The 13,651-nt window shown below is 36.3% G+C and overlaps 2 protein-coding genes and 1 long non-coding RNA gene across 4 annotated transcripts in view; 1 reads left to right on the top strand and 2 right to left on the bottom strand.

Annotated features, from left to right (window-relative positions):
* Positions 1 to 381: 381 nt before the first annotated feature.
* LOC122874377 lies at positions 382 to 4,312 on the bottom strand. The gene is made up of 3 exons (XR_006377595.1): positions 4,175 to 4,312; positions 1,950 to 2,108; positions 382 to 1,839 (listed from the first exon to the last, which is right to left on the bottom strand). It is a non-coding gene; the product is annotated as an uncharacterized LOC122874377 (long non-coding RNA).
* Positions 4,244 to 10,814, top strand: pex11a (peroxisomal biogenesis factor 11 alpha). 2 transcript variants are annotated; one of them, XM_044192120.1, is made up of 3 exons: positions 4,244 to 4,610; positions 4,781 to 4,896; positions 7,907 to 10,814. In XM_044192120.1, exons 1-3 carry the CDS (start codon positions 4,555 to 4,557, stop codon positions 8,473 to 8,475), a joined length of 741 nt encoding a protein of 246 aa, XP_044048055.1. In that variant the 5' UTR covers positions 4,244 to 4,554; the 3' UTR covers positions 8,476 to 10,814. The 2 variants fall into 2 exon arrangements, with proteins under 2 accessions (XP_044048055.1, XP_044048056.1); XM_044192121.1 differs by lacking the exon at positions 4,244 to 4,610 and adding an exon at positions 7,003 to 7,060 and having other exon boundaries at positions 4,776 to 4,896.
* LOC122874374 (RNA polymerase II elongation factor ELL) overlaps positions 9,763 to 13,651 on the bottom strand; it is a 27,332-nt gene continuing 23,443 nt past the window's right edge. The window contains exon 12 of the mRNA XM_044192117.1: positions 9,763 to 13,350. Coding sequence (XP_044048052.1) covers positions 13,240 to 13,350 — 111 coding nt within the window. The 3' untranslated portion in view covers positions 9,763 to 13,239. The remainder of the gene's footprint in view (positions 13,351 to 13,651) is intronic.

Raw genomic sequence — 13,651 nt, 5'->3', positions numbered from 1 at the left:
ATGGGGTGCACATGCAATAGTAAGGAAATGAAAATGATGGGAGTACACATTTTTAAGATGACACCTTCATTATATGAATCAGATAATATTCTATTTGTACCTAGATCTGTATGTATGCTTTTATTATTTCAATTGTCTAATGTTTCAGTAATTTTGAAAGAACAACTCATCATTTAAAAGGTGGGGTATGCGATTCTGGAGAAATACAATATCATGATATAGAGCAAGCAACGACGCAAGTAATGTAACTAACGTTAGCTAGGTTGTGGGTTAGCAAACTGTTGCTACAGTTGCTGCTGCGAAGCTAACAGCCAGAGAGGACGAGACATTTTCCCAGAGCCAACAAACCAGCTCCAGACAGCGATACTCACAACTCTCCTGCTACTATAGCTAACATCACAACAACAGCATATCTTGGCAAACTAGAAAGTAAGCTGAATGTCCGTGGGCAAGTCATTTAACGTTACCTGAATCATGGCTGGAATAATGTTGTGTGGCCCAGTCCAAGCCACTTTGATTGGTTCCGATTTACAGAGCCAGGGCTGTGTACAAACACCTGATTTTTTTTCAGAGCACACACTGAACGGACAACTAGTGGACCGTGAGGAGATATTCGCTGAATTTAACAAAAATATGTGTAATGGATTAAAATCACATACCCCACCTTTAAGCTCTGCATGATTTATGGCAAAATGTAATGTGATAAGGTTCCTCTTTATCAAGTACACACCAAATTAAGAAATGACCATTTCACCTTCCACTGTGCATACCTGTATATTGTTAGGAGCAGCCTTCGCATTTCTGGATAATGAGGTAATTTTCCATTTCAGTGATAGATTATATGTTTAGGATTTAGGCATTTAATTGGGCAGTTATGTAAAACTTTATCATTCATTTTGCTCAGGTTAAAGGTATCTAAAGTTAAATCCTGTTGCATGGCAGGGGGTGACCACTTTGCAACTGCATATCCAACTATTTATAGTAGCCTATAGTAGCCTTGACTTTGCTGGTGGAAAATTCTTTTGTACGAGATCAACACAATATACTGTATATCAGCTATCAGCAACATCAGTAAAAAAACACTGTTATCAAGCCTGAAAAACCCATGCTGGTCAAATTCTACTTGCATATTGTTATGTTTTGGTATTGCAGCGATAGTGGATGTCATACAGTATTTCTGACTAAGAAAATTACGTTTAAACTCAACCCAACAAACGTACCATTTAACAAATGTATGATCCTTAACATTTTGATTGACCCACATGGAAAAACTGGTTAATTACAGGAGCAAACAACAGAGGCACAGGATGTAAGTGACATGCAGAACAGGATAAAAAAAATGCTAACATAATCATAAATGAACACTAAAGACGAATTGTCTTTTTTGCAGCAAAGAGTTTCAACTGACTCAAAAGGTTATTTTCTGCTTTTTCCACAAATATTGTGTAATGTAATACTTGTGGATGTAATGACCCATGGAAGCATTAGAACCTAACAATTGATCAATAATTGAGGACCAAGATCTTGAAAGATAAATCAAATGTAAGAAAATACAATTCAGAACTGTCTCCCAAAGCTAAAAAAAAACAAAAGAGGCAAACTCCTCATATTGTTGTCAAATAACAGATCCTGGAGCTGCTTCTTTGCCAATAAATAGGGGGTTAACTGTTTAGCCCACTGTGACAGTGCTGAAGTAATTTTACAGAAATATGGATATATTTGCTGGGTCTTATCTGTTAACCATACAGTCCAACAACCTGAACGAAACGGAGCACAAACACACCACAGAGAGCAGACTGTGTCATTACTACATCCTCGATTCAACACCACGGACAGCAACTAAAAAAAAAAAAAGCAAACAGATGCAGATGTTTAAACTGTACAGTTTAATCTACAGCACAACAGAAGCAAAATAATGGCAGTGGTAACAAAAATAAAGCTTTACTCACCATGAAAATAATGGGGAGCATCTGCATTGAACCATCTCAGGGTTATATCTTTCCAGTCTTAACTGCAGTTATGGCAGAGGTCTCTCCTGAAGGCCAGCTGTTAGGCCACTATCAGCCCTCCAATATGAGAACCATGGCAAGTGTTGAGTGAAAATGTTCCTAAGTGTAGAAAACAATTTTTTAAAGTGGCTGAAGACACTGAAAGTCAGTGCATGTTTGACAACAGTGAAGGTCCACTGTAGACCCAGTTTGTGCTTCTTACGTAATTACTATCACATTCAAGTCAAATACAAACTATGTTTTCATTTAGATGGTTGGAGGAGTTTTCAGAACAGTGTTAAGTGTTGTTAAATAACCTCGAGGGTTGTTTTTTGTTAGATTTTTTTTTTCCAGAAAAACTAGTGTTCGTTAATGGTACTAAAGTTACATGAGAGGCACAAACTAAGGCTATAGGTCCACTGATGTCAAGGCAGTAGACTACTATAGTGACTGACAGCAGGAAAAACATTATGCAGCATCTGACTAAACATTATTTTCAAACCACTTGGTGTACTTATACCATGGACTCACAAATTAGTGTCTTTACCTGTATATAAAAAAGACTGTCTGTAAATACATTACGGTAGCCTCTAAAGAGTTAAATTCATTGGACTGATTTTTTTCTCATTCAGTCCAAAAAGTTTCCTCAGACGCTGCAGCATCTAGCCTCCATCTCTCTACTTCCTCTGTTAAGTCACAAGAAAACAATTTAAATGTAAATATTTAATGTTAGCTAGAAGCTGAAATGTAGCAGATATTTTCATCCATGGTTACTTCATTAGCGAAGCGGAAGTAGTTATTTCGGTTGCTCCAGGGTCTGATTCGCGCCTGTGGCTGAGCTTTTCTCCATAGCAACGGTGGCTAAGATGGAGTGGTGATAGTGGCCTAACATGAATGTATAATGTTGTTAAATTATCCAAGTGCCTCCAGTGTCTCTATGTTGAGAAACAGAGATTGTAAGAAAACTTTCAAATGGGATTTTCCCCCCCAAATTTATTGAACTCACAGTATAAGTAGCATAAGAGATAAAACAAACAAAACAAATAAAATAAATCTACAGTTGATGTAATGGCGGTACTACAGTTGTACTGCACTGTTATTTTTTTCTCACACATTTGAGTGACTTAGATATTGAGAATATTGAACTCCACATCCCACACTGCATAGGACTTTAGCATTTTGTCACTGATTATTTATTTTATTACTCTTGATTTGATTATTTATGTTTATGTATCTAAATGTGTATTGATTTATTAATATTTTTTACACAATCTTTAACCCATTTTTCAGTTTACACTAGAACAGCATCTTCCCAGGTGAATTGTTGAGGTACAAAAATATGCATATTAACATTATGGCTAGGGCTGAATTGGCAGTGGTTTAAAGGAGCACACTAACCTTAAATTGTTTGATTGTTTTGTAGTAACATGGATCTCAAAATGTCCAACTATCTTTATCTGATAATAAGGAATATTTCAATGTTTAGTCAATCTGTTTTGAGACAAATGGCATTTTTGAGTAATAGTAGATCATAAAAATCCCTCTCTGACACACTGTGTTGTCATTTTTATTCACAGTAAGTAACCAACAGTTAATTGCAATTATCATTGTATTTTATAATAATTTAACAATTAAAAACAACACACTAATAATATATTTTTCAACATAAAAAAAACTTTCAATAACGTAGTGAATCTTCAATCCATCATTTTAGATGTGAGTATTAGGTCCAGTGACTTTCTTTATTCTGTACACTATGTCAGATAACCTTATAAGAAAACCTAAGCTGTATAATAAAAGCAAACGTTTTTAAAATGTGGCATAGTTTTATGCAACTGACCAACTGTGTAAGAACTCCATCATTGACCCCTGTCGTTTAAAACATGTAAGTACATATATCTCAATTTTTAAACACATGTAACATTTAATAAACGTTAATTCTTCTCCGAGCAACCCAAGACTCAATTCCTGTAATACATTTATGGGAACTTAATGCGTCTGTGGAAGTCAATAGTGAGTTTACAGTGACCGTTTTTGTCGCATAGTCTACATTGTTTTGCTTATTTTAATCTCTTAATATCTTCAGAAACGGGTATTTTCTCTCACTTAAACGTGCATGTGAACTTTTTGTTTACTTAAGTGAACTCTAGTAACTGCTACTATTATAAAGTATAATGTCCATTTACCATAGAAAAACCATAGTAACGCGCTGGTCCGTCATCAGAATCCGTTCGGCTTTTTGTCCGTTTGCAGAGCTGTCCGTCGTGAAACAAGTACGTTTTGTTCAGTTGTCATGCATCAACTAAACCGACTCAAAAATTAGCTTATTGTGAACGTGGAAGAAGTTTCAAAATTCAGATTATCTGTTTGAGTTTTAAACGGCGACGTTAGATGAAACACCATTGCTGACATTGTTTTAACTGAGGAGAAGTAACTGACATTCTACCAACGGTAGCGATAAAATTACGTTAACGTATCTCCGGGTCCGTCTTTTAACGAGGGTGCAACTCTGCCTAAGTTAAGTTAGCTAGCTAACTAGAACAACCTGTTCTTGTTGGATTTAACCATGGACGCAGTTGTAAAATTCATGAACCAAAGTCAAGGAAGGGACCGTATATTCAGGTGAGTTGCTGAGAGTATTTGTGACCTGGTCGTAAACTGTCGACGTTGTATTTTATTAGTAGAAACGTGACGTTAAGTTACTAGAGCAAAGGCAGAGCGTGCTGAGAGCTCTTTCATTGAATGTCAACTTTCTCCCTCTACCTTCTCTCCGTCTTCTTTCTTTATTTCAGGGCAGCCCAATATGCATGTACACTGTCGATATATTTACTTCGAAACAACTCGGAAAGAAAGGACCTTGTGGTAAAACTCAAAAGTCTGGAAGCCCACATGAGCGCTGGACGGAAATGTGAGTATAACTGTAACTGTAAAGTGAGGGACGGGTCGCTCAGTTAGCTAGCAGCAGTTAACGTTGGGTTTAGTGATCCCCTTACTTAACTTAGTAAAAAAAAAAAAAATACAATAATTAAGATTCATCCCAATTGAGAGTATACTATAAAGGTTATTGTGGTTCAGCATGTCCTCATGTGTACAGTGTGTTAAGTTCTAAAATTAAGAACAGAAACCTAGGCTGCTTACCATATTTAAGTGCCTGGTGCAAACTCGTGTTACACCGAGTCCCACACTTCTGCCTAATGATATTTGCAGCCGAGTTAACACTCTGTATTGGGAGTAACATTGCTGCCCTCCATTGTCCATAAAAACATAATTTTTTGTCTTCAAGTCCAAATCAAATTTCCTCTTTCATTGTTCTGATACTACCTCTTACCTCTAGTACTCTTAATCAAAGTTTTAAATAATAAAAGAGGGAGTTCCTTAAATACCTTCTCACTGTGGGGCTGCTAATAATCATTACTTTTATTTGGATTAATCCCTTGATTATTATTTTAATTAATCGTTAAGTCTAAAATGTGAAAAAAATGCCCCTTAAAATGTTCCACAGCCCAAGGTGACTTCTTCAAATAGCTTGTTTTTTTTATCAACAGTCCAAAAATAATTTACAACTGTATAAAACAGATTAAAGCTGCAAGTTTTCACATTAAAGAAGATAGCCAGCCAACCATTTATGCTTGATAAATTATTTAAACAATTAAGCAATCATGAAAAATGTTTATTTAATTTTTTTGTTGATTGACTTATCATTTCACCACTAGTTCTCTGTTTTTACAACCTACTAGTTTTCCTTGTTTTTTCCCTTCTATTTGTAAATATTGTTTTAAGCCACAATACCTAGTCTCAGTGAAGTCAGTTGAGTTATCCTCTTAGTTTTATAGACTTGCATGCACAAATAGCATGAAATAAAGCCTGCTTCCTTTTTCTTTATTCCATCCCTCCGTCATTGAATATATAATAGCAGTGTGGTCTTCTGCATAATCAGACGTTTTCTGAAGTCACTCCATGGCAATTTCAGCCACTGTTTCGTTGCCCTCAAAAACCCTATCTCACTGCTGATTTTCTCTACAAACACAATAATATTTCATCAACAAGGTCAAGATGAGCTGTTGACTGCCCACTCTTTTAGGCCAACAAGTAAGAAGCTGAGTCACAGCAAATAACCTCCTAAGTTGTTTTGGCTTGATGGAAAGTGGAGAAAGTCGGTCTATTGTCAATAATTCAATAATTTCATCTGTTTTACGAAAACTTTTGGAGCTGTCGCCTTTGTTCTAGGAAATATACTGTAGGTTATTTTAATAGAATAGAAAGCAATAGAATAAAATACAATAGAGCTTGTTCCAGGCAGTTGTTCCTAGGTGCCATTGAACATTTGATGGTAAAATCCATACACTTTTTATCTGCTATTTTAAAAAAATGTATAACAATTACATATTGCATAGCATTGGGTTCGCATGGTCATGAAAACCAAAAAAAAAGTTGTACATTTGTGTCCAGACAAATGTTGAGGAACATTATATATTATAATTAGAAGTTGTGACATTTTAGATAATGACACAAAAGCAGGATGTGTATTTTCAGCTGTAACCTAAAAATTACATAAGTAGTGTGGTGAAATATAGCTAAACTGAGCAAAATGCAAGACGTTGCATAACCTTCCAACCTATTACTGCCATACCAGGGTTTACCTCTGTTTAGTAGAGGTGGTAAGCCACCCAGATTCTACAAATTGTTTTCAGTTTAATTGGTAGATGACAGCCTGAACAGTAGCCACACTTCTCTGTGAAATAGCACCTCTGCTCTTTTTTCCCTAAATGTAAATATTTGATTTCATTTTTTATAATGTTAGTGAAGGTGGTCTGTATTTCAGGGGAGGTTGCCCACCTCTGCTATAAAACACTGCGGGAAAACCTGAATATATTATGTCAACATCAAATCGCTGTCAACAGTATTTTCTTTGTTTCATCATTGAAAGAGAAACAATCTTCACCAAAGTTTTTTAAACAGCAACTGCCTACATACTGTCTCTGAAAACACTAATATATACAGCTATTTTTTCTAGACACATTATGAAGTTGACAAGATGGTCAACCTGAACATATTTGAGGATGATCCAAAAGGTCAGGTCACATTTGTTCATGCTCTGTATAGTACACATTGCACTGGCTCATGGCTGTTTGTGGCTGTGTTAAAGTCTGTAGCTTTTTCCCCACTGTGAGCTGAGATTGTGTGACATTGTGTGGGTGACTGCACTGTGTGCTGACACGTGAACCTGCACCATCTGTGGCTGAGACACTGACAACACTTAAGACTGGCCTCGACGGCTCATAGACAGTTTGCTTTGCAACTGGGGTGAATTTTGAAACTTTTTTAAAACTTTGACACATTTTTTAAAATTCATATTAAAACCACAGAGACTCACTTGACACAAGCTCCACATGGAAATGAATGATAAGGTGCTGCCTTAGAGCAGGGTCAGGCAAAAAAGACCTTGTCCCTCTTGATGCTGTTGCAGTATAGCTATATCAGGCCAAGGTCAGGCTCTGTTGATGCACCACTTAATTATCTCTTCTCTGCATCAGCGCTGCAGCCACAGGGCTCTCCTGCATCTATGCCTGACCTGCCTGACTTCAGGTGCTTCAAAGTGGGTGAAGGACACATGCAGGACTCATAATTTTAAAAACAGACCTTATAAGGGGCAAATTTACTTGTGATACTGGCTTGTGAATATACTGATATAATGATGCCAATAATATGCTTTCTGAAGGGTTCAGAAAGCAAAGAATGTGAGGTTGAGCCTCAGCTAGAAGAGGTGCCAATGAGAGTATGTAAACACACTGAGTAAATGGAGACCATGACCTCTTTCCCTCAGAGGAACAAATGTAATAAGATGAAAGATAATGTTGACTTGACATTTCATATTAAATTGCTCTTAATACCCTTTTTTTTTCTTCCTCCTTTGTCAGTGTTCAGGCTGGGAAACACACTAAATTCCACTGAGGCTGCTAAGCGAACCTTGCAACTCTCTGACAGAGTGCTGTGCCTGTGCCTTACTGCGGCCAACATCAACCGCGCCCTTTACTTTATCTGTGACAATGTACTTTGGGCCAGAAGTGTCGGTCTTATCCGCGATATCGAAAAAGAACACTGGAGCCTAAACGCCTCTCGCTGCTACTTCATCTCGCTAGTTATGAGTCTCACCAGAGATGTTTATGTAGTCATCCAGTTAATGGTACAGAGAGCACGAGATAAACACTTCAGACAGAAAATGGATCTGCATCTCAATGAGAATCCTGAAGTAGCTGAAGCTGTCATTCCTCAGCTGGATGCTTTTCTCTTCCTGCTGTTGGAGAGCCTAAAATCACATCCGGCTGTTGCCTTGGACACACTGAAAAATATATGTGATCTCTTCATTCCCTTAGACAGGTTGGGTATATACCAGTCAAATGCAGGAGTGGTGGGATTTTGTGGTCTGATATCCTCACTGATTGGGATAGTAACCCTCGCACAGCCCAAGTTAAGAATCAAGCCTTGAAAATGAGAGTGGAGATAAAGCCTTACTGACTAACTGCAGATAAAAAGGTTTATCATGACAGGTTTTTAAAAGGATTTAGCGTAATCTACCTGGAGCTGTAATGGTGGACTGCGGTCAACCGGGTGCACAATGAGATTAGGCAACACATCACAGGCACATTTTGTAACATTTATGTTAGAATAGCATTTATGTTTTACACCAAACTCAAGCCAGCAATAACTGAAGGACTTGCAAATTTCTGGATTGACTGGATTTGATTGTTTTGTAACAGATTTTTAATTAACTAATTGATTGCTAATTGAACTAATTACATCATACTTTTGAAACAGACACAACAAATACTTTGAATGGGGACCAGTTAAAGTTTAAAACACTGGGAGCAAATCAAGTTTATGTAGTAGCCTTGTATATTTTTTGTATTTTTAAAACAGTCGAGGCTAAACTTGTGTGCATTCCTGTCTTCTCCAACATCTCATATAACACCAGCAGTGTAACTACTGTACGTAACTACTACTGTGCAAAATAAGGGCTCTGTACTGATGCAACCTTTTGCATCGATCTTTCAGAAAAAGTAAGATCTTAATTTGAGTGATGTTGCCACTTAAAGTCTTTCTCTGCTCTTTGTTTTGTGATAAAATGTTGCTAAAAAAGGTTTACTTCAATGATTCAAGGGATGAATGAGTTGCATCTCAGCCACAGGTGCTTCCAGAGGGGGAAAAGCAGCTGAGAAAATTCAGGGGATTATCTCACCTGCTATGTATTTTTCATTCTGCCATTCAAGGCATGACTTGGGCTTCAACTGTCAGCAGATTATACTATATGTTAATTTAAAGAAAAGTGTAAAGAAATGATTGAGTACAAAAAAGAAAAAAAATGCAAATAATGTTACTATTTCAATGAGCAAAAACACCCTCGATTGTGTTCATAACATTTTTAATATATTGTCTAGGAATTGTAAGCTTGTGTATATCTTGAAACCTCCACCTTCCTTTTGTAAATAATGAGAACTTAAGCCCTCAAAGCTGCGGGTACTTGTGACATTTATTATCACATGTAATAGTGTCATCCAGTTCAGATGACTAAATGTTTTCACTGTCACGGGTGATTGAAAAGTTAAAACACTTCATAGTAAACAAATTTATTTAAATAGTGCTTTTTAAAAACTACATGTTTGTATTTTAATGATGTTAATAATCATTAACTGTAGTAAGTGTTGATCAATGGAAAACAGTTGTTTCAGATTAAAAGTAGAGTAACACTGCCCTCTTGGGGAAACATGACATCTTGTTGAATTGAAAAGAGCTTTATTTTTCAATTATACTGAGACACTTTTTTTCTGAAAGCTTTTTTTTTTTAAAGAGGATGACATTGTGATAAAGCATCCACCATCAAAAATTGCAAAAATATATTCCATTTCCCTTTCACCATACTTTTGAGTTTTGCGAAAAGAATGAACAAACTATGCAAAGATGAATTCCATAAAAGGACAAACACATACAAAAGCAATAAATAAAGAAATTTGTTCTCCTTGGTAGATCAATTGCAGTGATTTATGCTTGGCAAAATGTTTGATTTCACATTTCCATTGAGACATTGTTTTTCCAGTTCCAACAAACCAATTCAGCGCACCTGTATGAAATATGTGGAAACAGTTTGCTGGGCTGGAAACAAAAATTAAAACAAAATCCAGGCCATTCTTTCAGATATACATGTATGCAAATAGCTAACACTAGATGGTAATTGGTGTCTTGAAAAACCTAGCATTTTTAAAATGCTGAATTTTCATGTCTGGAAAAATGTTCTGTTTTAATTGATATCATGTCAGCGCCAATACACTTCATACATTTTACAAGACATCCGATACCAATTTAATCTAAACATTATCAACAAAGCACTTTGAAGACTGTGAAACTACAGATGTGTAAAGACTGCTGGCCCAAGTATTTTTTTTTTTCCAAATACCAATGATAGTTACATGCAGAGTGGCTCTGCTCTTTGAATGGAAAAGGCACCTTCAGTAGTTAGCTCCTGCAAGAGTAAAAAAAAAAACATCACTGTTAGCACTTGAGAAGTTCCTTTCACCAAGGGTCTCGTTTCCCAAAAACAACATGTTAACATGAATAGTACAAATATCTTCATTCATACTATGATTAGACTGATATTTTTCCCAGGGATGATTACATATTTATTGTACAATTGACCAACACTACTTATGTGGTAAATGGGAAGCCCTTAACTTGAATTAGTTCTGTAAATTGTTATTACTTTTAAGGTGTTGTGGTCTGAATGGTGTTATGTAGCGATTCCATCCTGCCATCATTAATAAAAATGTTTCAGTACCTTTTTGTTTTTGTTTTTGAAGAAAAAATTCAGTGAAACACAAATAAATAGTTTTCTATATCTGAGCAGTTCTTGTGCTCTTGTTTTTAAATACAACTGAACCAGGCACGATTGATATTCAGATCCAGTACCAGAACAAAGTACAGTTGTTTTCAGTTATTTTTGATCGGACATTTTCTCAAGTTGGGTGAAGCTATGTAGCACATTTTCTAAGCTCATCAAAATGCATATTGACAAATAAATCATAAAAGAGTGTGAGGTCTGGTCCTGGTCCTGAAACAGCCAGAATAATGAAAAATTTCTGTAGGTAAGACAGGCTTTAAGAATCCAGCATTTTTAGCTTTGATGATATTTAATGCTTGAAACACTGTCTGGGCTTACAATTCTCATTTTTCATATAGTCAGTGTTGATAAATATTCCTTTCTTGGAAATGTTCATATGTGCCAAGACAAAGCAACTGTTGCTAGTCTCAAATCCTTCAAACATCCCAGAATACCAAATGTAAAAAACGTATATTTAACTTACACAAAAGAGCAGCTAAATATGTCACAATTGAGTAGGTATTTGCATTGAGAAATCAAGAGAAGCAAAGCGCATTATTTTGTATAGATTTCTGCAAATGATTCTTTTGATAGTGGTGCTTGATAGGATTGGATAGTGAATTAAATTCCTTTACAGTTATTGATTATCTGACAAAACAAGCTAAAACAGAAAATGATTAAAACATACATGGGGAAAAAAACAAGAACAACACAGATTAAACAACTGTTGCACAACAACTATCCAGTAACTGAACTTTCCTTCAAACTAAAAGACATGTACAGAAATAGTCTGAGAACGCTTTGAACTGTGCAGGTTAAACCACAAACATTTCAGAACAGGGATACTGTAATCTTGGAAATGTCTGAACAAATATGTTAAGGCAAATATTAGCTTCATCCCCCCATTTTTAACCATTATTAAGACAACAGTTTTGAGTACAGCTACACTGATGCAAATGTCCAAATAACACTGAAATCTGATCACTATTTCCTATTTCAGGCCACAGCTAATTAAGATGAAATAAAATTACAGCTTGTGGTTATTCAGATGTACCTGCCTTTGTACAAATAATTCCAGAAAGTAGTTTGAACTGAGTGACCGACCCACAGTGCCATCCTTCCCACGCTTTACACATGGGGCTAAAATTTACCCAGTCCAATTTGTTAAAGGCATCTCTATCACATCCAGCAGAATAACATCAAAATGTAACACTCACTGAAGTGAATTATTGTTATTCAATAAAATCCCATATTAAACATCATCAAGACTTCATTGAACCAAAGCAAAATCATAGTAAATCAAAATGTTCGGACAAGCTTGATTACAAAGATAAATAGCCTGTAAGCTTTTAAAGTGAAAATGTATGTTTCAAAGAGCAACTTGTATTCATTCATCTACAGATCACTGTACTGTGTATCAGCAAACTAACCAAAAGACTTGGGAGATTTGTTAGTTGATAATGAAAAGGCAGTTCATGGTAGGCTACATGTGGGTGAAACTGACACTAAATGTGTACATGCACTATCTTGAAACCAGCATTATGATACTGGGAGGAATGATTTTGTGGCACACATTTCTTAGAAATGAAACAGGAAGTTGGCAGAAAGCTACGGGGTGAAATTCCTTATGATCAAAGCCTAAAGAAACTGGTCCTGACCACAGATTCTGTAGCACATTGTGAAACAGCTCTGCATATTATGCGTTAAACTTCATTTTGGGATCATTTCATTGAGTTAAACCTTTGCAGGGTGTTAGTCCTGCAGAAATATAGGTTTTGTATGGATGATACATTTTGTTACACTGTTCATGGCATGACCATATTATTGTCGTCATGTGATCTTATCACTATAACTAATGAATGCTAACTAATGAAACTAATGACTTTCTATCAGCAAATAAACAAATAAACAAATTCCTCTATATGTTAAATATAAAGACTTTAGTAGCACTTTTTCCCCTAAGATTGATTGTACCATCAATTTAATACTTTTTATAAATCAACGCTTTTGACGTCTGACGAGATAAAGGACAGCATAAAAAATGCATTTAAGATGGAAAGGATCACATATGTTTTGCATTTCAGAAAAAATGGATTTGGCTTTCACTGTGTCATCTGACCATTTTACAGCAGAACAAAATCCCGCCATTACAGCGATAATCATAGTTGAAAACCATAATGTTAAAGGGCAACATTTGATCACGAGTCGGTGGTCGCAGCCCACTTTTGAAAAAAGAACCTCGCTCCTCGATTCCGTTAACACTCGGAGGAGTAAAGTGAATAGTGTCTCAGCGACTCCAGGACCAAGCTGGGAAGTCTTTGCGTCCATAAGGAGTCTTTTGGTCCAGTCATATTACACCCTGCTGAGGGCAGAGGCCAGTTACTAGGAGAGTTCCTGTGCTTGGTCATAATCTGTGATCAGGACTTTGATATGCGACAGTTTCTGATGGAGGTACTCGCATCGCTTCTTCTCTTCCCGATACCCAGGAAACTTCTGTAAAGAAAAACAAGGGGCACCAGTGAGTTTTCAGTAACGCATATCAAAATCTAGCATGATGGGCCTCATGTAAGAACATTTCCGTATTCATATCATAAACCTCTCTTTGTTTTTTACAGGAGGTTTACTTGAGTGTATAAAATCGGATTCAGCAAACACTCTTAACTGCACAAACATGTTAGAAATTGCTTGTTTCGACCTGAAGAATGACACCTGTAGATAAGTGGCTGCTCATTTGTGAGATTTTGGCCATTATCATAATAGCCCCTGCATATGAGGCAGATTTTTCCAATCCATT

The sequence above is a fragment of the Siniperca chuatsi genome, linkage group LG4 (assembly GCF_020085105.1).
Source record: "Siniperca chuatsi isolate FFG_IHB_CAS linkage group LG4, ASM2008510v1, whole genome shotgun sequence".
Lineage (NCBI taxonomy): Eukaryota > Metazoa > Chordata > Actinopteri > Centrarchiformes > Sinipercidae > Siniperca > Siniperca chuatsi.
Note: the sequence above shows the minus strand (reverse complement) of the source record. Positions and strands in the feature narration are given on the sequence as shown.

Coding starts and splice junctions, on each gene's coding strand:
- pex11a (XM_044192120.1), top strand. CDS start 4,555: ATGGACGCAGTTGTAAAATTCATGAACCAAAGTCAAGGAAGGGACCGT. Junction 4,611..4,780: donor GGAAGGGACCGTATATTCAG/GTGAGTTGCTGA, acceptor TCTTTATTTCAG/GGCAGCCCAATATGCATGTA. Junction 4,897..7,906: donor CATGAGCGCTGGACGGAAAT/GTGAGTATAACT, acceptor CTCCTTTGTCAG/TGTTCAGGCTGGGAAACACA.